Here is a 23,645-nt window from a genome sequence, read left to right as displayed (position 1 = left end):
GTCGCCTGACAGCAAGAAGGTCGCTGGTTCGAGCCTCGGCTGGGTCAGTTGGTGTTTCTGTGTGGAGTTTGCATGCGATTGTGTGAATTTCCAATGGGTGCTCTGGTTTCCGCCAGAGTCCAAAGACATGCGGTACAGGTGAATTGCGTAGGCTAAATTGTCCATAGTGTATGAGTGTAAATGAATGTGTGTGGGATGTTTCCCAGAGATGGGTTGCGGCTGGAAGGGCATCCGCTGCGTAAAAACGTGCTGGATAAGTTGGTGGTTCATACGGCTGTGGCGACACCAGATTAATTAAGGGACTAAGCCGAAAGGAAAATGAATGAATGAATAAACATTAGTGATAAAGAGACTCTTAAACTTAATAAATAAAATGTTAAAAAGTGTGTGCAATAGTAAAGCATAAATACTGAACAAAAAAAGCAAACTTAAGGTGTGAATATTAGTGATACAGTAAACCTCAAAGTCTGTCAACAAAACAGATTATGATAATCAAATCTGAGCTTTCAAGTAAAGGAATCCAGCCATCATTACTCAAATACATATTGTAATATGTGAAATTGTGAAGTTGAATGACTATATTACCCCCTACGTAAAAAAAAAAAAAAAAAACAGATGGGGTGCTAGTTGCTGGGATGCACAAGAAAAGAAACCAAAAAGCCACTCTAGCAACATCCTTACATCCTTTTTTATTTACAATCTCCTCACTGCTGCTATACAGCACTTAATTTCGCATGTTATTCTGACCTGAAGTGGATCCCTTGACCATTTGCAATGGATTTAGCACTTGAGCTACCCTGGAATCTCTTGTATAACTAGGTGATCATCAACCATTTTCTTAGAGAATGACAAACAGACAAACCATTGCTGCCACTCAGATGAAAGTTTATGGAGAAAAGTAAAAAGCACTGCAGTGATTTGGTGGGCTGTGTTTGTCTGAGGTAATTAGTCTGCTGTTATTACTGAAATGTGTATATTACAAAGAGTGAAGCAGATTGGTTAGTTCTACTTACATTCTGAAAAGCTCAGATGATTTTAACTAGGTGTGGCTGGAAAATGTGCGCGGTTCATGTTTGCGTCGCTCCCATATGTGCCTTGTGCAAGTCACGCGCCTCCATTGGAAATGACAAACTTACACCCTAAGCTTATAGGCTTTTTTTTAGCAGCCAGATTTAATAAAACTATAGCTTATATAACAAAACTACATACTGTATTGTCTTTATATCGATATTGGCAATGGTCTGTAGGCAATAAATATCAAAACTGATTTTATTGTCCAGACTTAACACCAACCCAGACAATATATCCTTTTAAACTATTAAAATGTTTATAAATGTCACTTTTTAAAAACTTTTTAAGGTTTAAAGTTGTTGGAAGAGAGATTAAAGTCCCACAATGCAACTCAAAAGCATAAATAAATAAAATAAAAACAAATCACAAAATATGAAAAAACTGCTAATTTATGGATATTTTTGGTCAAATATTTGTCATTATACTACTCCAAATTTAACTGAGCTATGCTATTTACTACATTTGTTTCATTTTCAATGATATACAGTATATCAACAATTGCCTCATTTGTGTCCATGTTTAGATTCTGTCCTAAGGACACGTATTTTGTTTCATCAAAGTTGATACTGTATCACTATGAAACATAACAGAGAATACTTTTGTATTCTGAGCTATCAATGAGAAAGCCCTAAGCATGACAGTTTTCCTCTGGGATGCCATTCAGTGCAGCTCAAGGCTTTCAAGGATCGCACCGACACCATCTATCACCATGACCTTGTGCTAGTTTTCCTACAACTTCAACTTGCTTTATTTTCCTGTCGATCCGTTTATCACTCATGCAGTCTACAACACTGACATGTTCAGAAGCAGGGAGTACACTTTTTTATATTCACAGGCAGACGTTTATCTGACGTTCAAGGTTTAGTAGGCCTTTTTGAGAGGTGGAATGTGCAAAGTAACGTTCAATTAAAACCAAGAAGGAAAGATTTGCCTGCTTTCAATGAGCGCTAAAAACCAGACATGCTTTCCCCTGAAGACACGGGATAAACCGTGAATAAATCGGCGAGAGAGAGCTGAAAGCAGTCGCACTACAAAAGACTGCCATTCAGGTTTTATTCATCTGTTGATCAGCAGTGTTTTAAACATTCATCAACATCTCCCTAAGTCTCTAATTATCTCCATATCGAGGCGCAGATTTCATTTGTAAAAGCGTCTACTCCAAAACAATCGAGCACTCACGTACGCTCGCATCGGTAAAGAGGTGTCCGTGACATTAGTAGGATAATGGACACTGATCTGTGTCTAATGACGCTAATATTTCAAGGACATTCTGTTTGTGCGGTGACCTTTCGCTCTATTTAGACTGACCTGAACAGGCGTGAGCACAATCTAAACTCACACTGGCCATAGGAAAACACCCACCATACATAACTATTCATTTACACCCTTTTAATTGAGGGTCTATTGAAAACTGCGCCATGCAGACATATTAAGGATGATTTAAACTGTACAAAAACAATTTCATTTCAGATTGTGCATGTTGGTTTCATGCATACATGTAGTGCATAATGTGGTTTAAAGACACCTTGAAATGCAAGTGGGGCTTTTATTTCTCTTAAGGCACGGTTACAATGCAACAATGAAGAGTTTAGATGCAGAAATCTCAACTGGATGTGTTTTTTTTCTCTAAAATGTGCATTTTTCTCAGGCTCTTGTGTGTAGGTTCAAGAATTTCCCTTCTTTTGGCAATGAATAGTTTGTTTTTATTGGTTTTAAAGTGAGACAACTGAACATAAACATAGTAGGCTGAGAAAAATGCTAATTTTAGAGGAAATTTCAAATGGCTTATAGAGGCTTTTGCATCTGAACTCTTTAAACACATTATAATTTAGTTTAATATTAGTGTATTTTGTCATCTGCCACTTTGAAGGCTTGAGTTCTTTAACTTGTTTACAGGCAGATCTGCTTGTAATGAGTAAAATACCCTGAATTTTACAAATAACTAAACAGTGTGTGGCGTAATTGTGGCTCAGTGGTTAGCACTGTCACCTCACAACAGGTTGCTGGTTTGAGTCCCGGCTGTGTCACTTGGCATTTCTTTGTGGAGTTTTCATGTCCTCCCCATGTTGGCGTGGGTTTCCTCTGGGTGCTCTGGTTTCTCTCACAGTCCAAAGACATGTGCTATAGGTGAATTGAGTGTGTATGGTGTTTCCCAGTACTGGGTTGCGGCTGGAAGGGCATCCGCTGAGTAAAACATATACCAGAGTAGTTGACGGTTCATTCTACTGTAGCGACCTCTGAAATAGAGACTAAGATGAAGAAGATTGAATTAATGAATGATAAACACTGTGCTGTTAACTTTGGTAGTGTGATTAAAGCTCATATGATCAGACTGGTCAGACGGTTGTGTCATCATTAATATTTACACAAAGCTTAAAGGGATAGTTCACCCAAAAATGAAAATTATGTCATCATTTACTCCTCATTTACCTTTTTAAAAATCTGTTTGAGTTTCTTTCTTCTGTTAAACACAAAAGAAGATATTTTGAAGAAAGCTGAATATCTGTAACCATTTACTTCTATAGTATTTGTTTTTCTTTTATAGCATGGATATCAATAGTTACAGGTTTTCTGCTTTCTTCATAATATCTTATTTAGTGTTCAGCAGAAGAAATAAAACAGGTTTGAAAACGGTGAGTTTATATTAATTTTTGAGTGTACTTTACCAGTGGTTCCCAACCTTTTTTTTTTTTTTTTGGACTGAGACCCCCTTTTCTCCTGGAAAATATTGTAAGGCCCCCTTCAACATTTAGTACTATTGTTGCTGATATAAGTTTGCACTGCAGTAATTATGACAAAAAAAAATGTTTTCAAATAAACAGTATGTTTATTACTATATCTAGATGTTTATGCTCAAATAATAACCTGATGTAAAATATAAAAGCAAAACATCAGTAGGGCCATTTGTAACTGAAAAACGTAAGCCTTTGGCCTTTAAATTATGGCCCTATATTAGTTGCCAATTAGGTGCTAATTTTTAAAAAGTTTTCTGTCAGTAGCTGTGACGTCTCTCATGTCATTTTGGTAGTGTGAATTCTTTTGCCTTGTGCTTGAAAAATGCTCTGGGCTTGTCATGGTTTTGGGTACGAGTCTCCACTTTGGCGCAGATAATGCACTGTGGCTTGGTCAGGGACTCTTTGCTTCGAGAAAATGGAATAAAACCATAGTTCAGGTAACAATCTTATCAGGTATTTTGTTTGGAGCTTCCTTACCTTGGTCCAGTATGCTTGGGTCATTAGTAGGACCAGACAAAATGTGTGGACGTTTTTGCTATTTCTGTGGAGAATTTTGGTTAAAATCTGTGAATTTTGGGAGTCATTTATTCATTTTCTTGTCAGCTTAGTCCCTTTATTAATCCGGGGTCGCCACAGCGGAATGAACCACCAACTTATCCAGCAAGTTTTTACGCAGCGGATACCCTTCCAGCCGCAACCCATCTCTGGGAAAGGATTTTGGGAGTATCAAAACTAATATATTAATATGTGAAATAAAAAAAAACTTATATCTTTTTAACTTTTATTTATTGTCTAAAATGCAAATCCAATTAGATTCACATTATTTGGTAAACAAAGCAACACACATTTACTCAAGTAAATAAACAGAATTAATGATAGGCTAAAATTATGCAGAAATCTGCGGAAAATTTGCGGAATTCTGCACGCACAGATTCCTTGTGAGCCTAGTCATTAGTATTAGCTGCTGAAGGCAAATCAGTGGAACTCTGTCTTTATTGTGGAGGTCAGCCAGTGGATAAAATGATCGTTCTCCCAACTGTCAATGGCTAAATATTTTTTTTAAATATAATGCTACCCACCACAGAGGTCGCTGAAGCTCCCTTGTGGGCCGGGACCCCCCTGTTGGGAACCGCTGTACTATACCCTTTAAGGCCGGGACACATCAAGGTGATGCCAAACAACAAGCGTAGATGAAACCCAACTGTGCTGTTGCCTTGTGTCGGTGCAAAATACCCTCATGCAAATCTGTAGCATAGTTACATACAGATTGGTGTGTCCCAGTCCTTAAAGTGAATTCTGCTAAACAATGTTGATATTTGAAAGCACCAACACAAACGTCCATAACCCAAAAGGACCTCGCTCATTTTTGATATCTTGATTAGTTACTAGACACTAAAGGTGTGAACCTACATGGGTCTCACGGTTCAGTTCGGTTATGATTATGGATTCGGTTAAATTCGATATCTCGGTGCATCACAGTGCATTGACGATGCTTTCCATACACAATTTTATATTTTACTTTACAGGTGCTGTTCACCAATGAGTGACACTGATAAACAGCAGCCGCACAGTGTTGCCAGATTGGGTGGTTTTGGATAGGCATTTCAGCGAGTTTTGGATAGTTTTTGGCCTGGAATCAGTCAGCTACATCTAGCAACACTGCATGGTCGATCAAATCTGATCCATGATAGACGCGGTGGAGAAAACTTGCGCGCCTGGTCTGTATCTAGAAGTATCACTAAAACAGCCGAGAGAAGAGGAAAAGTCACCCCAGTCGGTCAAATGGGCCACGGTGTGAGAGAGAGAGAGAAATGGAGTGCTTTCATTCTGTCAATTGCAGTAAAATAGGGGATTCTACTGTAAGTGCCAGTGAAAGACTGTCCACCAAACACTCACAGAGTGAAGTTGTGCACAGCTTCTGTGTTTTTAAGTAGTTGGACCATTGTAAACACTTGCACTTGCCTCCCTCGCCATAGTAAGCTACGACGACATATAGCACATATGAAATAAATGACATCAGTATATAATAACCACCTATGATTATTACTGAACCGATACCAAATTGCACCGAAGAAACAATTAATTTTGACAGCCCTACTAGACACGCCTCTTACTGCTGATTGTCTGGAAATGTGTTTTGGGACTTTGTCCTGCTCAGGGGTAAAAATGTTTTATCAAATATTGCTTAGTGCAGGGGTTCCCAAACTTTTCAGCCTGCGACCCCCAATATGACGATGCCAGTGACTCGCGACCCCTAATATCCTGGTTATGAATGCAGAAACCTTGCATCACACACACACACACACCAATACACCCAGGGATATTCTTCGTTTAATGTCAGTGCGGTAAATGGGCCAGAAACATTAACCTGGTGTTATAAAATCAATCTGCGGCATCTGACGCTATTGCTGTGTCTTTAATATAATGTAATTACCACTGGGGTCGCAATCCAATAGAGCTAGTAACTATAAGCTACTATAGTAACTATATAGTAATTATAAACAACTATATTTTTTCTCTTCTGTAGGTTATGGATAAAATATGGTCATTCCTATATGATTCAATAATAATAAATAGATTTTTTAAAATCACCAGGCAACCCCCCCTTCATTGTCCCGCGACCCCTCGAGGGGTCCCAACCCCCACTTTGAGAACCCCTGGCTTAGTGCACCTCTAAATGTTACAAGTGTTCTGACCTGTGAATGTCAGAAATGTGCAATTTGTTCATTTTAAGAATAGTTATGTGTTGCTGTATATTTTCATCAAATATAATTACCATTACTGGAACTTTAAAAGTATTAAGTTTCTCTATTCTTTGAATTAATTTGGCAACATTACATGTTATGAGATATACAAGGCAGAAGATTAAGTAAAGTTTAACGTAGAATTGACTATCATCACAAGACAAACTTCTCAACTCCTAAGTTCATAAAACAGTAATTCAAAACCAGTGATGGTATTACAATGCAACAGTATTACGGGAGGTATTTTTATCATTAATGAGTAATCATATTATTGAATATTTTCCACAATGCTGTTACTTAATTTGACAGTTCACCCCAAAATGAAAATGCACTCTCTCTATACTCACAGTGTATCAAGTAAACATAAACCTTTATGAGTTTTTTTTTTTTTTCTGTTTAACATAAAGGGAAATATGCTGAAGAACGATTAGAAGCTGCAGTCATTGACATCCATAGCAGGAAAAAGAATACTATGAAAGTCAATGGGTTTTTCAAAATATCTTCTTTTGTGTTCAATTAGAAGAAAAAGTAAAACGTTGGAACAAGTCAAGGGAGAGGAAATCATGAGCTAATTTTAATTTTGGTAGAATTTTTGGTATCTTTTTAATTACTTACTTTTATAATGATGTAGCTAGCATGTATTAATAACAACAATAACAAATATCCTTTTAAAAGGCTGCACGGTGTTTGGTACAGGTGAATTGAGTTGGCTAAATAGTCCGTAGTTTATGTGTGGGAATGAGTGTGAGGATGTTTCCCAGTGATGGGTTGAAAAGGCATCCGCTGTGTGAAACATATGCTGCATAATTTGGCTGTTCATTCTGCTTTGGCGACCCTTGATTAATAAAGGGACTAAGCCGAAAAGAAAAGGAATGAATGAATGAATGAATGAATGAATGAATGAATGAATGAATGAATTAATTAATTAATGAAAAGTATCATGCAAAACACTGTTGAAGTCAAATGGATTTTTATGCTTAAAAAAAGTTCTTCATTGGTGTCAACAGTTCCACATCATCTACCACAGTGTTTCCCAAAGTGGGAATCAGGACCCTCTGGGGAGTCATGGGACAATGAGCGGGGGTCACTTGGTGATTTGTAAAAATCTATTTCATTTCATTAAACTAGTAGAATTAACCTACAGAAGAAAAGAAAATAGCCACATAAAAAAGCAAATAACCTCTTAAGGCCCAAGGTGTTTTTTTACATGTATTTTTTTATTTCTCTTTGCTATTTTGGCTTATTGGAACCTAATTAGAAGTGTCATCTTTTGATATGATGTACTTTTAGAGAAAAATGATGTCCATTTATGTGGACTCGTGGTCCGAATTTAGATAAATCACTTTTCCTGACTGTTTTTAGTGCATATATAACATAGACATTTTTTTTTTGGAACTTACTTTGACTATCAGAGAGTAAAAGCAACATTTTATTCCCATTTTAGAAAGTTGAAAATAGGGGTGAAGACATTTTACATGCTGCAAAGCAGTTGCAGGATGACAGTGTATGTCTGTAGCAAAATATAAAACATTTAAAGTACTGTAAATAGCCATTTAAGAGCTAAAATGTGCTCTCCACGTATGTGGCCTCTCATGCCCTAGGAGGTTATAAAGCCATCAGCCTTTCGATTTTTTGCGACCTTTGGGGTCATTCCGTTATATTAAAGACAGAACAAGAGCAGATTGGTTTTATGGCACCAGGTTAAACTTTCTGACATCTTTACGGCACTCACGTATATTAAAAATAAACTCAGGCTACAACTAAACATGGAAGACGGTCTTGGGCCTATTGATATGTGTGCACTATTGTATGCAAGGTTTATATAACTACCTCAGAGGATATTGAGGGGCCCAAGTCACTGGCATTGTTATTTTAGGGGTCGCGAGTCACTGGCATTGTTATTTTAGGGGTCGCGAGTCACTGGCATTGTTATTTTAGGGGTCGCGAGTCACTGGCATTGTTATTTTAGGGGTCGTGAGTCACTGGCATTGTTATTTTAGGGGTTGCGAATTGATGTTTGGGAACCCCTGATCTACAGAACCTTTACATTCAATGTTCTAAGCTATTAAAATATTACTCGTCACACTAAGAAAAAAATAGTAGAACTTTTGACTGATAGGCTGTTTGATAGGAACCCCAAATGGCTGTTCTATGATGACATTAACATATTCTGTATACTAACAAATAATAATTTAATTACACCTACATTGAGAACAAGCAGAAATGGTCTGTGTGGTGGTGGACAGAGCTCTGAGGTTCGGATGTAGCTGTGGATTTTTAGTAAGTAAGTAATGTGTATTTATGTAGTGCATTTGTTGTGTTTGGACATACACCCAAAGTGCTTCACAATCATGAGGGGGGGGTCTCTCTCATTTGGATGGTGCGATGGCAGTCACAGGTAAACAGCGCCAGTGTGCTCACCGTACACCGCCTATTGGGGGAATGGAGAGACAGTGGCTATGTTTTCATCAAAAAATGCAAATATACTTTAATGCGAGAAACTGGATTATTGCATAAAAAACGTATGAATAAAGCAGCGTTTCCATCCAACAGCAAGTCAAAGCGAACAAAATCATCACTTGCTGATTAACTGGCACCAAATTTCAACAGTAAAAATGGAATTTGCTGCGATAAGAGAAGCTGCATGAATCTTTTCTTCATTTAATAAATGACTTGCGTCTCAGAAGGCAATCCTGACATGCAGTCAACGCAGTTTAGCGTTAGAAGGCATTAAATGCGGAGCACAGACGCTCTTGATTCTGGAGATCATAAATAGTATTATAACGCTGATACTGAAATGGTTAAGGCCTTTAAGAATGATCAAAACAACATTTCAGATGTTTTACAATGTGCTCAGCCAGCTGGTTTATCCATTCACTCAAATTTTTATCATCACATGACAAATATCAAACCAATATCATAACAAAAGTGTTTCCATCATAGTTTATGCCCGTCTTTTCTTATCGAATAAAACGTTTATCCTACTCTGGTATGCGCATACGTTTTTTTTATGCGCATTTTTAAAATTTATGCACAGCTTGACGTTTCCATCAACTGGTTTTTAATCCGCATGTCCAAAATGAGTATAAAAAGAGGTGGATGGAAACATAGCTAGTTACACAGCCAATTCGGTGAATGAGGATGATTTGGAGGCCATGATCAGTAAGGGCAGATGGAGAGAAATTGGTCAGGTGGTGTTCAGGGCCGTAGTGGGACTTCTTTTCAGCCTTGGAGTTTCAAGCCTTAGAACGGTCCACCTCAGTTCAAGACTGACAATATTAAAATAACTCCATTTCCAATTCAGTTTCTAATGACAATCGCATCTTTTTTAAGGTAACAGCTGCTTTAGAACTTCAAATGTTTTTCATCAATTTGAGAACATTAAAGGGTAGCTAAATCTCCAACACTACTCTTTAAAACATCACAATGTCCTTTCCAGCAATATCTGAATATATACAGTATTCTGTGCAAAATTTTTTATAGATATCCAGTCATTTGTAACAGTGGTCACACAAAAAATTTAAATAAAATATGTACACCTACATAAGTAACCAAAACAGTATTATATGTCTTATTATATGTTCGAACTTGGGTCATGCTGACCACTGGACCACAATGGCACTGTTATGTTAGCATGTATAATAAATAAAAAATAAATAAATTAGAGCTGTGGCAAAATAATAAATAAAAGAGTGAGGCTATGGTCAAATAAATAAATAAATAAAAAAAAAAGTGCGACTGCTGAGAGTGCAAGCAGCTAGGGACACTGGCCCTCGCGGCCAAAAAAACAGACCGGCCCACCAGGAATTCTCCCAGTCCTCCTGATTAGCCAATCGAGGCTTGGTGGTGTTACACCCCTACTCTTTATGAAAAACCCCATGGATTTCCCATCCATTTACTGACCAGGCTTAGCCCTGCTTAGCTTTAGTGAGTAACCGGTCTAGGGCTGCAGGGTGACATGGCTGTGGCCATGTTAACAGTTGAAGCTTTTTTAAGCAGATTTTTAATACTTTTCAATCATTAAATATTTCTAAAATCCACAGACAGTGTAAAATCCACCATAAACAGTGTACTATAGCACTGAGATATGAAACAAAAGGTGAAATATAGATTTCTTCTTGGCTAACAAAAACTAAAAAAGTACTATTAAACACTGATGAATTTAAATTGTATTACATAAAATATGTAATACATTTTCCATTAAAACAAACTGAATATATTCATTACTCATATTGTACTAAGGGGCTCTCTACAACCAGAATTCCCTCCAACTAAAACTTGTCATCAAATCAGGTTAGTGTTAATTTTAACTAAGGGTTTTTTAATATAAAAAAAATTAACTACTGGCGTTTTTTTTTTTTTTTACATAGTTAATATTTCAGACTCAAGGGGTCTTCAAAAGTACCAAAATTTGATAAATCAATTTAGAAAAATAGAACTAAATACTATTTTACAAGGTATTAAATATTGAATTTAAGGTATTAAATATTGAATATTGGGATTCTGTGTAGTTTATAAAAAAAATAAATAAATAAAAAATTCTGCTAGAGTTGACATCATGCTGCTTAGTTTACTGCAGGGGAAAAAGTGAAGGTGCCACCTGCTGGATTAACATTTTTATTCAGTATATAAATACAGTTTTAGTTTAGGATGTTGTTTCCTGCAATCAGTATTTTTTTAAATAAACTGCAAGTTAAAATGTTGGCAATGTTACTGGTTGAAACCTGTAGTGGTGAGGAGGTCTTAAGGTCTTAAAAAGTATTGAATTTCAATCTCTGATTCCTGTTTAACACATCTGTCAGCATTTCCAATATTATACTCAACAAATGATTGTGATTAAGAAATGTCTGTCAAGAACAGTACAAATATGTATCGCTCTACATTAATTAACAGTTTGAGTAAATAAAGCCTTTCTCTGCAGAGCACTGGCCCAGGTGATGCGCCAGACAGCTCCAGGAGAACATGTGGAGAGAGAGGAGAGTTTGGCGGTGCATGGACAACCCTACGAAAACCTGCAGGCCCGAGCAACAGGAAACAACCTGCGTAAGTAGATCTCCTCACGCACAACAGGTCCAATCCATGTCACTCAAAGCTCAGTTCGGCCCGTTTTAGAAAACACTCTCCGCTGTGAAAATCCAGTGGTAGCAGATGTATCTCCTTCACCCCGGAGAAGCAGCTGTGCGGTCCTATGGCTATTCATCAGTAAATATCTTCGCCTGCTTGATTCGACTCCTACTGAGAACAGGGGAAGTAGTTACAGAAGCCCATTTTTGGCGTGTCCGGTGGGCTGCAGTAGCACTTGCGTCTATAGTGATCATTTAACATGCTGAGATAGTAATTACCACAGGCTAAGTGGCTGACTAACACACACAGCAAGCCACATACACACTCTTCTCTTTCGCACACAACTCTATCTCCCTCTTACTCCCTCCCCTCTCGTCTCCTCACTCATGCTGTTATTTCATGCAAATAATACAAATGTGCAGGGAAATATGAGAACTGGCAATTTATCACCTTAAAAATATCCCGCTTGATTTGGCAAGTGTTTTTTTCTGAGAGCTCTTATATAAAATGCATGGGGCTGGGTGCTGATTTTCAATATGGAATAATATAAAATGTGTTTGTCTTGGGCTTGGATGCAAATTGATTTGTCCAATCTATTATAAAATGGATAGTTGCTGGTTGCTGAGGACGAGTCAATGAGGAATTTGTGATAAAACAATTAGAGTTTCATTTGGTCACTCTTGCGTGGAAAGTTATTATAGTTAATGAAAACGAATGAAAAAATGAAAACTAAAATGTAAAAAAACTGTCGTTAACTGAAATAAAAATAAAAAAGAGAGATTTTTATTAAAACCTAGAACTAACTGAAACTGTACTGTACATAGGAAACAGACTGAAACTAACTAAAATTATAGGAAAAGCCTCCTTCGTTTTCATATTTGTGAAAATATTTAATACATAATCTTAATGTAAGCCTTTTAGAAGTAAATCTGATTCGCTTGGCAGGTGTTTGACCCTTTCGCACCTCAGAGTCTGTGGTCCTGCTGCCATTGACCAGATCGAGCCTGTTTTCCTCCAGTCATCCTCGCTGTTGCTCCCGCAACAAAAACAACGAGTGGACATGACAGCAGCATGGTGACATCATTAAATACAGACACGTTAAACTATTACTTTAACACATTTGTCTCCTATAATGGGTTTTATTTCTGTATTACGATCGCAAACAAATCTTTTTAACTGGATCTTCTAAGTAAACCGGTTGAACTAGTCAACCCAATCTAAATGAATCATTTGAAATGATTTTCCACAAACTACTTAAGCCTAATACCCCCCTCTGACTCTAAATAATCCAATATGTACTCTCATTCAGTTATTAGAACAGTAACGTTGCATTGAGAAGCGGTGAACCGATAATACTGTGCATGCGTGATTCAGTGAACCAAACACAAACAGTACAGCCTGCTGTGTGACTGAACTAAACTTGAAAAACTGCAGCGCGGGTGAACCGAGGGCTTAAATGAGAGGATCTGGTGGAAATGGAATTTTAAAAAAGTGAATCATGATTTAGTTGGGTTGCAAAACTTTACTGTAAGACATTTTTCAGATCATGGTGATGTTTTAACTGACTGAAATTATACTATTGCTGACTACAATGTTGAGTCCGAACATCCTAACATATTAATAATAATAATAATAATAATAATAATAAAATAATAATAATAATAGTTTTAATAATAATAATAATAATAATAATAATAATAATAATAACAACAATAATAATAATAATAATAATAATATACCATAAATACCATAAAAACTTAATTTATACATGAGATTAGATACAGTATGAGTGTTAGCTTAATAGTTTTATGTTTTAGCATAGAATATTGAACATTTTCAATAATATTTGTAAAGGAAACAATGCCCTATTTGTACATTTTGCATATTTCAGTTAATATAGAAAAGAGTGCATGTTTCTACAAAAACTAATATTGGATTTTTTAAGTGTGTTTGTGTGTATAAAACAATATAATTTAGTAAAAAAATATGATAGTAATTTTCTCTAAAGAAGTTGTTACTCTGCCCCGTTTAGAGCATCATTATAAAGGTTGTATGTTATAACTAACGTTGTTTAAATGATGGATCTGCGACAGAGAAACTACGGGTTTTGAGAAACACTTGTCACAACATGGTTCTTTTCCAAAACGATGCATCGTACTATAATAGTTCAGCCACGAGTTATGTCCTTTTTTGGGAAATGCACCCCAGGCTGGTAGTTCTGGTGATGCTAATTGGTCAATATAAACTATTACCAAGCAGGTAGCTCTGGTACTAAATGCTGATTGGTCAGTACTAAGTACAATTCACATTTTAGTAACAGCTGTGCAGCTCTTATAACCAAAGACTCGGTTATAAGAAATTGTTTCCACTGTGACACTGAATAAATTTGCTTACTTAAGTAAGACTTTAATGAAAATTTGTTTTCTTGATATTTTTAATATGTAGGAACCGATAAGGCACTCAAGGCTACGCTCACGACTGTATTCATAATATATCAATTCCTCCCTCTCAAGCTGTGTCTTATTGCCTAAATATAACTTCCTTTAATTTAGCCGAGGCAAAAAAAAAAATGATTAAACAGTGTCTTTCAAGTCGATGCAAATATTTCATTTGCCGAAAGATATCTGGCACGAAAAACAATCACTGTGAAGTTTCCTCTGTAAATAATGATTAAAATGAAATATTACAAGCTAGGGAGTCTAATTCAATAAACTTCAGCCTACAGACAGCGCTGATTTACTAACATTGTCTGGTGGCATGTCACAGTGTTGCCATGGTGCTGACAGATTCCCGATCTGTTTCCCAGTTGTCTTCCGGATGTTTAGATCAATATGCTTCGCATCGAGTCAAACAGTTACACTTTATTTGATAGCCTCCTAATGAAAGTAAGAAAAGCAGTTGCAGCAGATGCTCTTATGCTCTTTTTATAGCCTGCGTGTTTCATGCAAACGCTCTGATGTGCTTGATAACACATGTTTATGTAACTAAATCGTCGCACACAAACTCTGGTGGCTTTTATTTTACCACATGGTAATTCAGTGGCCTGACAGCTGTTGCTTTGAAGGAAATGTTCACACAAAAATGATTAATATGTTGTAAATTTTGTAACCCTGAAGCTATCCAAGACGTTGAATAAAGAAGATCTTCAGAAGAAAATGATCTGAAACCAAGGTGTATGGTGGTGTATACAATGCATTCAAGTTCCATACTCATGAAGTGCCATCAGCCTTGATTTGCCTTTGAGGAATAACCAAAGATAATAGCTTTTGAGCTCATTATCTTCTTTAATGAACATGATGTTTATTATGATATTTTTCATGAAATATAGGGATTTCCAAACATGTTTGTCAGGTCAAATTTTTTACAGTCATTGGGTCAAACCAGCACTAATAAATCTGTAATTTTAAGATTTATTTCTGTCAGCTGGGGTGCCAGAAATAAAGAGTAAAATAACAGCAGTTTAATTACACAAATTTCCTTAAATTTTAATTTCTGGTAAATTTCTGTTATTTAACCTCACAGTAAATTTGGGTAATTTAACAGCCCAGCTGCCGGAAATAAACCATAACATTACTGATTTTTTTTTTTTTTACAGTGAGTTATTTTGAATCCAAAATTACCTCAGCCATGAAGTTAATATGTCAACAATGTAACACATTTGCTGTGTTTACAGTTCTCTAATAGTTAAACTCAGGGAAACAAAATAATTACTTCAGCTTTTTTGCATTTAAAGGTTTTATTTAGACAAAATTGCAACTCACAAACCCTTTTCAGTTCCTACGCAAACCTGTAAAATTGCCATTAAAGATTGGAAGGGTGAGACATTTTTGGTTTAAAAGCAGGGGTGCCCAAACTGTATTATGTAATGGGCCAAAAAACAAATATCATATATATATTATAGATATAATAGAGTTGTGGATCAAAGGTAAATATACCCAACTGTATTACATTAAAGTTGCCATGGGTAATTTCCTAATTTATTTTATAATATTTCAAAATAAATAGAAAACATCACTTTAAATCATATTAACCAATGCAGTATAACATGTAAAACATTTACATGTCATGTAAAACGAAAAAAAAAAGTCACATTTATAACACAGTTCAATGTTGGATACACTAGTCAAACAGAATCTGCCTTTGCCTTGATTTGCTAAACAAAGTCTGTTGGTAACAGTGTGTACACTTACACTAAATCTCATTCATTCATTCGTTTATTTTCTTTTCGGCTTAGTCCCTTTATTAATTTGGGGTCACCACAGCGGAATGAACCCCCAACTTATCCAGCATATGTTTTTATGCAGCGGATGCTCTTCCAGCCGCAACCCATCTCTGGGAAACATTCATACTCACTCATTCACACTCATACACTACAGACAATTTATCCTACCCAAAATCACCTATACCACATGTCTTTGGACTGTGAGGAAAACCGGAGCATCCGGAGGAAACCCACGCAAACACAGTGAGAACATGCAAACTCCACACAGAAACGCCAACTGACCCAGCCGAGGCTCGAACCAGTGACCTTCTTGCTGTGAGGCGACAGCACTACCTACTGCGGCACTGCATCGCCATCTCATTCATTTACACCATTTAATGAATTTTTTCAATTTTCGTTAGCTTTTAACAATAAAACAAACACAACTGTTTCCTTTAAATTTGAAATGACTATCTTTAAACCATCTCCATCATTCTTCCACTCTTCTCAGATGGTAATGCGGGCCAAATCAAAGGTTACCATGGGCCAACTTTGGCAAGTGGACCCTCTTTTGGGCATCTCTGCTCAAAAGAAATCTAAAAGCATTCAAAAATGCAGCCGGATTATATTACTTAATACCCAATGCATTTGAAAAGTACTCACAGACTTTCCCTTTTCCATATTTGGTTATGTTAAAGCCCTATTCCAGGGGTCTCAAACTCGCGGCCCGCGGGCCATTTGCGGCCCTCAGTGCAATATTTTGTGGCCCGCGCTGACCGCTGTACACTGACAGAATCAGCGGAGTGGGGATCGCTTCTATCCGTACACAGCGCGCTTGTCACTCAATGAGCGGTGTTATCGCGCGCCTACTGAAGGGCGGGGACTGAGGGTGTGTCGCGTCGCGGGGGCATATTTGATCATTTTGGAAGGGCACTTTCTATGCAAGACTAAAAAGGGCATGTGCTCTGCACAGGTTGAGCCCTATGTGTGCACGTGCCTGCCCTGCATCTTATATATATTATAGGTAGATACAGACTGGTACAGACTGATGTGACTGGAGTGGGGTGGGGGTGTTTTATTTATACATATATAAGCCTTTTTTTTAGGTGAGGGAATGGAAGTTTTGAGTGAGTTCCCCCACTTTTTTCCCTAGGACTTCAATAAGTCAAAGTACAGGTCTAGACTTAATGATGATCATCTTCAAGCCATACTGAGGGTCTCAACTGCTTCTGCTCTAAAGCCAAATGTGGTCCAGATTTGTGAGAAGAAGCGCTGTCAAGTCTCTGGCAGCAAGAAGTAGGCAAAAGATGCCATGTTCAGAAGAACTGTTCATAATCTTCACTCAATGTTTAATTAATGTTTAGGACATTTCATGTTCAGAAAAAAAAAAAAATTAAAACTGTTAATAATGACATTTGAGGACTTTTTTTTTGTGAAATCCCTTATGCGGCCAGCCTCACCCAGACTTTGCCTCCTGCGGCCCCCAGGTAAATTGAGTTTGAGACCCCTGCCCTATTCCAAAGTTAATTTGATTGTTTTCCCCAAAATACCACAAAAAATACCCCTTAATGACAAATGTGAAAGAAGTTTGTTTGAAATACAGAAGCACTGTGAATACTATCCAGATACAATTTACTTAAAAGTTTCATGTGATTTGTAATCAGTACTGCAATTTCTCAATAATCACACAGCATGTCCGTAATTGACAGCAGCTTTCCATTTTAAGTTGATCCTTTTAACTGCCGACAGGGAGAGCATAATTTCAGAATTTAAATGAAAGTGAAAAAGCTCTTTGTTTATATCCGGCTGTTAACAGAAAACAAGGTGCATGCTTGAGTTTATTCATTGGTCTCTACTGATTCACTGAGACAGAAAAGGGATTTCGCGGAAAGGAAACAAATCGAGCACTTAAAGGTATCTGTCAGGTCTGAGCGAGAGAGTGAGATCTGTAGTGCACACCCGTGTTTTTCGTGCATCAACACTTGAGAGGCAATGGGGAACGTATGTTAACAGGCTGCCTGAGTGATTGAGCTTCTGCTGCTTCTGGAAGTGCAGCGGAGCAGAGCAGAGCGACATGCAGGTATTGCTCCTCTAAAGAGCTGTCTGGGTAAACGCAGGGGAGAAATAACCAGAGGTGGGCTAAGCAGGAGGAACTCTGCAGTGTTCAAGGCTCTGCAGCCACAAACCTATTAAAAGTGTTTGCTTGAGGAGTGCTGACTGGTGCCACGCTGGAACCAGAAGCTGGTTTGGTTTTGTTTTTGGTAGACAAAGTTACACAGATGGAGACAAAAGCAGAGAAAAGTCAAGTTGAGTAGAGTAAAGGAACATATTGAGCATAGCGGTTGGTGTATTTGCTTCTGACACAGCGGTGTGGGTGACAAGTTTAGCTTTAAATGAAACCTGAAAGCTCTTATGTTCACCTATTACAAATAAAGTAAAAAAGTGACATTATTATTGAGATTGTGAAAAATATCTTTATTATTTTTTAGTTTAGCTGGAAATGAAAGTGCTTATAGAAAATCATCATGCCCCTTTGAAATTATGACTTTATTTGTCATACAGCCTGAAATCTAATCACATTCAAATAACTTGTCCAGTCTCTGAAATGTTTTTGTAGCCTTCTTCTAACATGTGCCTTTCTACATCTTTATCTTGAAGGTATTTTGAAAGGAGGATCTGATGTGAGTAAAGATATACATTTTCACAGGTTATTATGATTTTCTAGACACTACAGTATATATTTATTTTTTCTTTCTTTTTTTTAAGTGCTTGTGTCAATATTATTAACTACCTTAAGAAATATTTGATTTTGATTGGCTACAGAACATTCATGACTGGCCTAACCTAACTTGTCTGTTTAACTGAATTAACATGTAAGCCTTAACATAGGTAAACTTTAAGCTCAATAATACAGTAATTTGCAAAATACCTAAAAAAAATGAACTGTCATAATGGCGAAGACAAAGGCCCAATCTCAATTCTACTCCTTAGCCACACCCATTACCCCTACCCTTTGTTTTCCGCATTCATGTAAAGGGGTAGGGGTGTCCCATTTCTTCTAGCCTGAAGGCGTAGGGCTACGGGAAAGGGGTAGATAGCCCTTTAAACTGAGAGTTTTCAGGATCACACTCGAAACCAAGGGGTAAGAGGTTTTTCCAGAATACACCTGCCACATTGGCAGTATCTACCAGATTACTGTTGTGTTTTTGATAAGGGAAAACGCCAGTTACATGCACAGGCATTTCTTCTTTCTTTGTTTTTACTGAACTAGTCCAAAAACCGGAGACTCATTAGAAACAAACAGTTATATAAAGAGTGGCCAACACAAAATACATACATTTCTGATATTTGAGCCCCATCTCACACTTGATGTACTACAATTACTATGTTATAAATTCAGGACTACAACATAAAAAAGAGAGTGATCTAATATATATGGTTGAGTGTGCTGTAATTTCAGGCTAATAATCTGTTTTTTTTTTTATAATATTATTTAAGCTATCATTCCTATCTATTCTACAGACATTTCTGTGGAAGTTTGTTTTCATCCTAGGACTAAATACAAAATCTGAGTGAGTTGCAAATGTGAGTTCTAGCTTACAACTCTATACTTTTTCCTCACAATTGAAGGATAAAAAGCAGAACTGTGAGATATTTGCTCAGAATTACGTTTCTCTGCAGCAATCGTGTTAACAAAACAGCCAACTAGGGGCTGAAGAAATATGTTAACCAGTCACTGATGTTAAATGCATAACTCTGTCCATAATTCCAGGTAAACCAAGCTCCTTGGTTTGGCTTGAGTGCTTTGCGAATTTACTGGCCGACCACTACAATTTTCTCATTACCATACAGATCAGCGTAGCACAGTAATCTGGGATGCCCAGAGTTCTTCTGTAAAGCTGCAGCCCAAACATTTACCAGCACAAGCTCCAGAGTCTGTTTTCACTGAAACAGGTGACAGCAATGATATATAATTAATTCACCCCCAGAGTCAGTGTTTGTACAGCGCAGTTTTACTCATGAGATTCTGCGAAAACTCAGAATCCGCTGGGCAAAGAGACTGACGGTGACTCATTACTATGCCAGTTAACCTAATCAACTCACAGTCTTCTGTTTACACATCACTGCAGCTCAGAGCAGTTTTAGAGGTTAGAGTTTTTAGAGTTTTAGAGACTGTTAGAGGTGAAAGCAGCATTAAAATGAATCAAAATGCAATAGCTTTTGGAGTTCATAAAACTGCAGTTAAAGTCAGTAACACTCTACAATAACAGTACATGAATATTGATGAATATGTTAACTAAATATTACTTTATTATGAATTAATGATGAGTTAAGCTGTGTGCTAAACATGAACTAACAATACTACAGCATGATTATTAAGAGTTCACATGTGCTTATGTGCTTTATGAACTTAATAAAGGGACTATGCCGAAAAGAAAATGAATGAATGAGATGCTAACAATCTAATTCAATTCAATAATTTATGCTAAGCTAAGCTAAGCTAAAAATGCTCTCTACCAGACCTGGAGGTCAGCTGTATGGACACTGAAATGGTGAAACTCAACAGTTTAACTCAGGGGAGTTGTGAAAGGACTGCTGAGTGGTAAATAATGAGTATTTCTTTAATACTGTATCTGGTATTCATATTCATTTATAGACAAAAGCAGTACCACCTGAAGAGTTTAGATGCAAAAAATAAAAAAATAAAAAATAATAATAAATAAATAAAAAACCTAAATGCCATCTGAAATTTCCATGGAAAACAAACTTTTTTCTAAGCCTTCTTTGTTTATGTTGAGACATTTCTCTTTAAAGACCAGGAAAAGGATTTCTTATCTGCCATTAAAGTTATACTACTGAACATACACACAGGAGCCTGATAAAGAGGACAATTTCAGATGGCATTAAGAGGTTTTTGCATCTAATGTATTCACCTTTAACTTAAAAAAATAATTATTATATATATAAAATACATACATATATATATATATATATATATATATATATATATATATATATATATATATATATATATATATATATATATATATATATTTAATTGAATGATTTTTAATCACATTAAATGAAAAGAAAATGTTGCATTTACATTTTCTGAAGAAAAAAATGCTCTAAATAATAATACGTTTATTTAAAATTTGTAAGAAATGTTATCAGATTTTCATAGAGTAAAACAAATATTAACATTTTACTCAAACAGATACCTTAAACCCAAAGAAGATGAGAACAATTTCATAGTTTCTATTTTATATTAATGTAATATTTTTTTGGAGAACCACAACAAAAGATATTTGACCAGGAGTGAATATTCCTGCCTGAAATCCTTGAGTTTGGCTGTGGTTTAGTTACACAGACAGCTTTACCTGGTTTGCTGCACTGCTTGTTTCCATGGAGATAGTGAAGGATTTTGCTGACCATTGTTTTTGTTCCCTGTAAAAAAAATAACAGCTCAACTGGAAAAAAAAATATGGTGAAATAAACCATCACATGTATGTTATGCCAGATGTATAAATGTTGCAAGTGGTTGCCCATTTAGCAAGATGGGAAATAATGAGCTGCTCCTAAATTCATCCATATATCAGTCTCAATATGACTGACACTCGTCACTGAGTTTCATCATGTCACAAACTTTGTGTCCTAAATGTTTGCCAAAAATATGTCAATAAGAGGGAAATTGAGGGGAAGCTATGTTGGTTTTGGATAATAAGAATTTGCAACTAGGGAAGCAATGTAAATTTGTACAGTGATTATCATTTGAAATTATATATTTATGATTTTAATTGGCCATATTGGATGGTTAATTGCACGGAGATCCACAAGGGACGTGATGGTGGGGAAAAAAATTAGTGGTAGAAAAAAAAAAACAGAGTGATAGGAAAACATATTTCTAAGCTTTCTTGCATTTCCTCGCAAAGACATTTTGCGTTATCTCGCAAAACTGTTTCTCCACAAACACATCCTGTTTACTTCATTCATGTCAACACTCACATTTTTGCCGAAATTCTCACGTATTTTACCTTTCTATACCACTATCATCCTATAATTAAGTATTTTCCCATATTTCAAATACACAAGATAACGCTAAATTTGAGCTATCACTCAGTTTTTTTTTTTTTCCCAACAATTTTTTTTCCCCACCATCATGTCCGGGCCTCCATTTAATTGTGCAAATTGATTCATTTTTACTTTTAGATTATCTTAGATGAAAAGGAAGGTAAAGATACAATAATACAAACAAATCGTAAAATTCTAAACAAATAAAAAAGAGACAACACTCAAATGTTCTCTGTATGAGATTTTATTTTGTAGTCCCTAAACTTTGTTCGCTGTAGGCTTTGCTAAGTTAACTTTGTAAAAGCCAATGTCTCCCTTTGCATTGAACTTTGTTTGCATTGAGATGTTGTTTATGTTCACACAGCTACATTACACATCAAGTCAAGTTTAAAATATGATATTGTAGACTTGTTTAAAGCTAAAAAAGGTGTGATTTATTTATTTATTTATTTATTTATTTTTGCGGTGTACATTATTGCATATACATTTGTAGAAGTTTCTCTTTCAAATGCCAAATTTATAGAAGAAGAGATTTTTAATTAATCATGCAATGTTATTTATTAGTGTTAGCAATGGTATGTGCTGGCCAATGTCACATATTGCCCCTGTGTTTTATGTGTGTTGTATTTTCACATCTCTCAACCCCATTCACCACACACAATGTCAACTAATCTCCTGCAAAACTATCCATTTCCATTATCTCTTTTTCACATCAGAAAATTGGTCTGATTTTGAGCCAATTTCCCGCTTTCCAACAAATCTAGAAAAAGTAGATAATTAATAGATAATTAGCCCGATTATCTTGGTAATTACCTTGATTGTGTGGTCCTAGGGGTCAAAAATGACTGGCCTTCACTGAATCGTAACATTTAAAAATGTAATTTCAATTATCACATCTATTTAGCATGAAGAAACAACCAAAACTTAATCACAAACTGTGAATGTCTTGAATTTCCCTCATCAGTCTCAGCGTCAATTGCAATGATTAATTAATGGGCAACAATCACTTGTGACTAGAGTAAAGGTTTATGTATTCTATAGTTAAAAAAATGTAATATATATATATATATATATTTAGCAATACAGTTAAAAGTCAGTAAATGTTTTGTATTGTGTGTGTATGTGTGTTAGTGTGTGTTGGAGTGCACATGTATGCCTGAATAGTTAGTGTAAAACTGGTTTTTACCAGTCAGACAATTGTTTTACCAACTATATATGAACATCCATCATGCAATTTTGAAAAAAAAAATCATTTAGTCCCTTATTTATCAGGGGTCACCGTATTAGCTGCAACCCAGTACTGGGAAACACCTATACTCTCTCATATTCACACACTATTGCCAATTACCTGGAAGTTCATTTAATTAACCTATAGCACGTCTTTGGACTGTGGGTGAAATCGGAGCGCCTGGAGGAAACCCATGCGAACATGGGGAGAACATGCAAACTCCACACAGAAATGTCAACTGGCCCAGCTGGGACTCGAACCAGTCACCTTCTTGCTGTAAAGTGGCAGTGCTAACCACTGACCCAGCATGTCTTTTTTACTGTGGGAAAACCTGAGCACCTGGAGGAAATGCACGCGAAAACGAGGAGAACATGCAAACTACACACAGAAAGGCCAACTGGCCAAGCTGGGACTCGAACCATTGATCTTCTTGCTGTGAGGCAACAGTGTTAACCAACTGAACCATTGTGCCACCATTTTGAAAGTAGAAAATGGGATTTTTTATTTCTAATGTTGGGTTTTTTTAGATA

The 23,645-nt window shown here is 36.4% G+C and overlaps 1 protein-coding gene across 1 annotated transcript in view; it reads left to right on the top strand.

Moving 5' to 3' along the window:
• The window catches only part of shisa9b (shisa family member 9b), a 72,785-nt gene that overhangs the window by 2,786 nt on the left and 46,354 nt on the right, over positions 1–23,645 (top strand). Inside the window, exon 2 of the mRNA NM_001135975.2 lies at positions 11,472–11,593. Within this exon, the coding sequence (NP_001129447.2) occupies positions 11,472–11,593 (122 nt within the window). The remainder of the gene's footprint in view (positions 1–11,471; positions 11,594–23,645) is intronic.

The sequence above is a fragment of the Danio rerio genome, chromosome 3 (assembly GCF_049306965.1).
Source record: "Danio rerio strain Tuebingen ecotype United States chromosome 3, GRCz12tu, whole genome shotgun sequence".
Lineage (NCBI taxonomy): Eukaryota > Metazoa > Chordata > Actinopteri > Cypriniformes > Danionidae > Danio > Danio rerio.
Note: the sequence above shows the minus strand (reverse complement) of the source record. Positions and strands in the feature narration are given on the sequence as shown.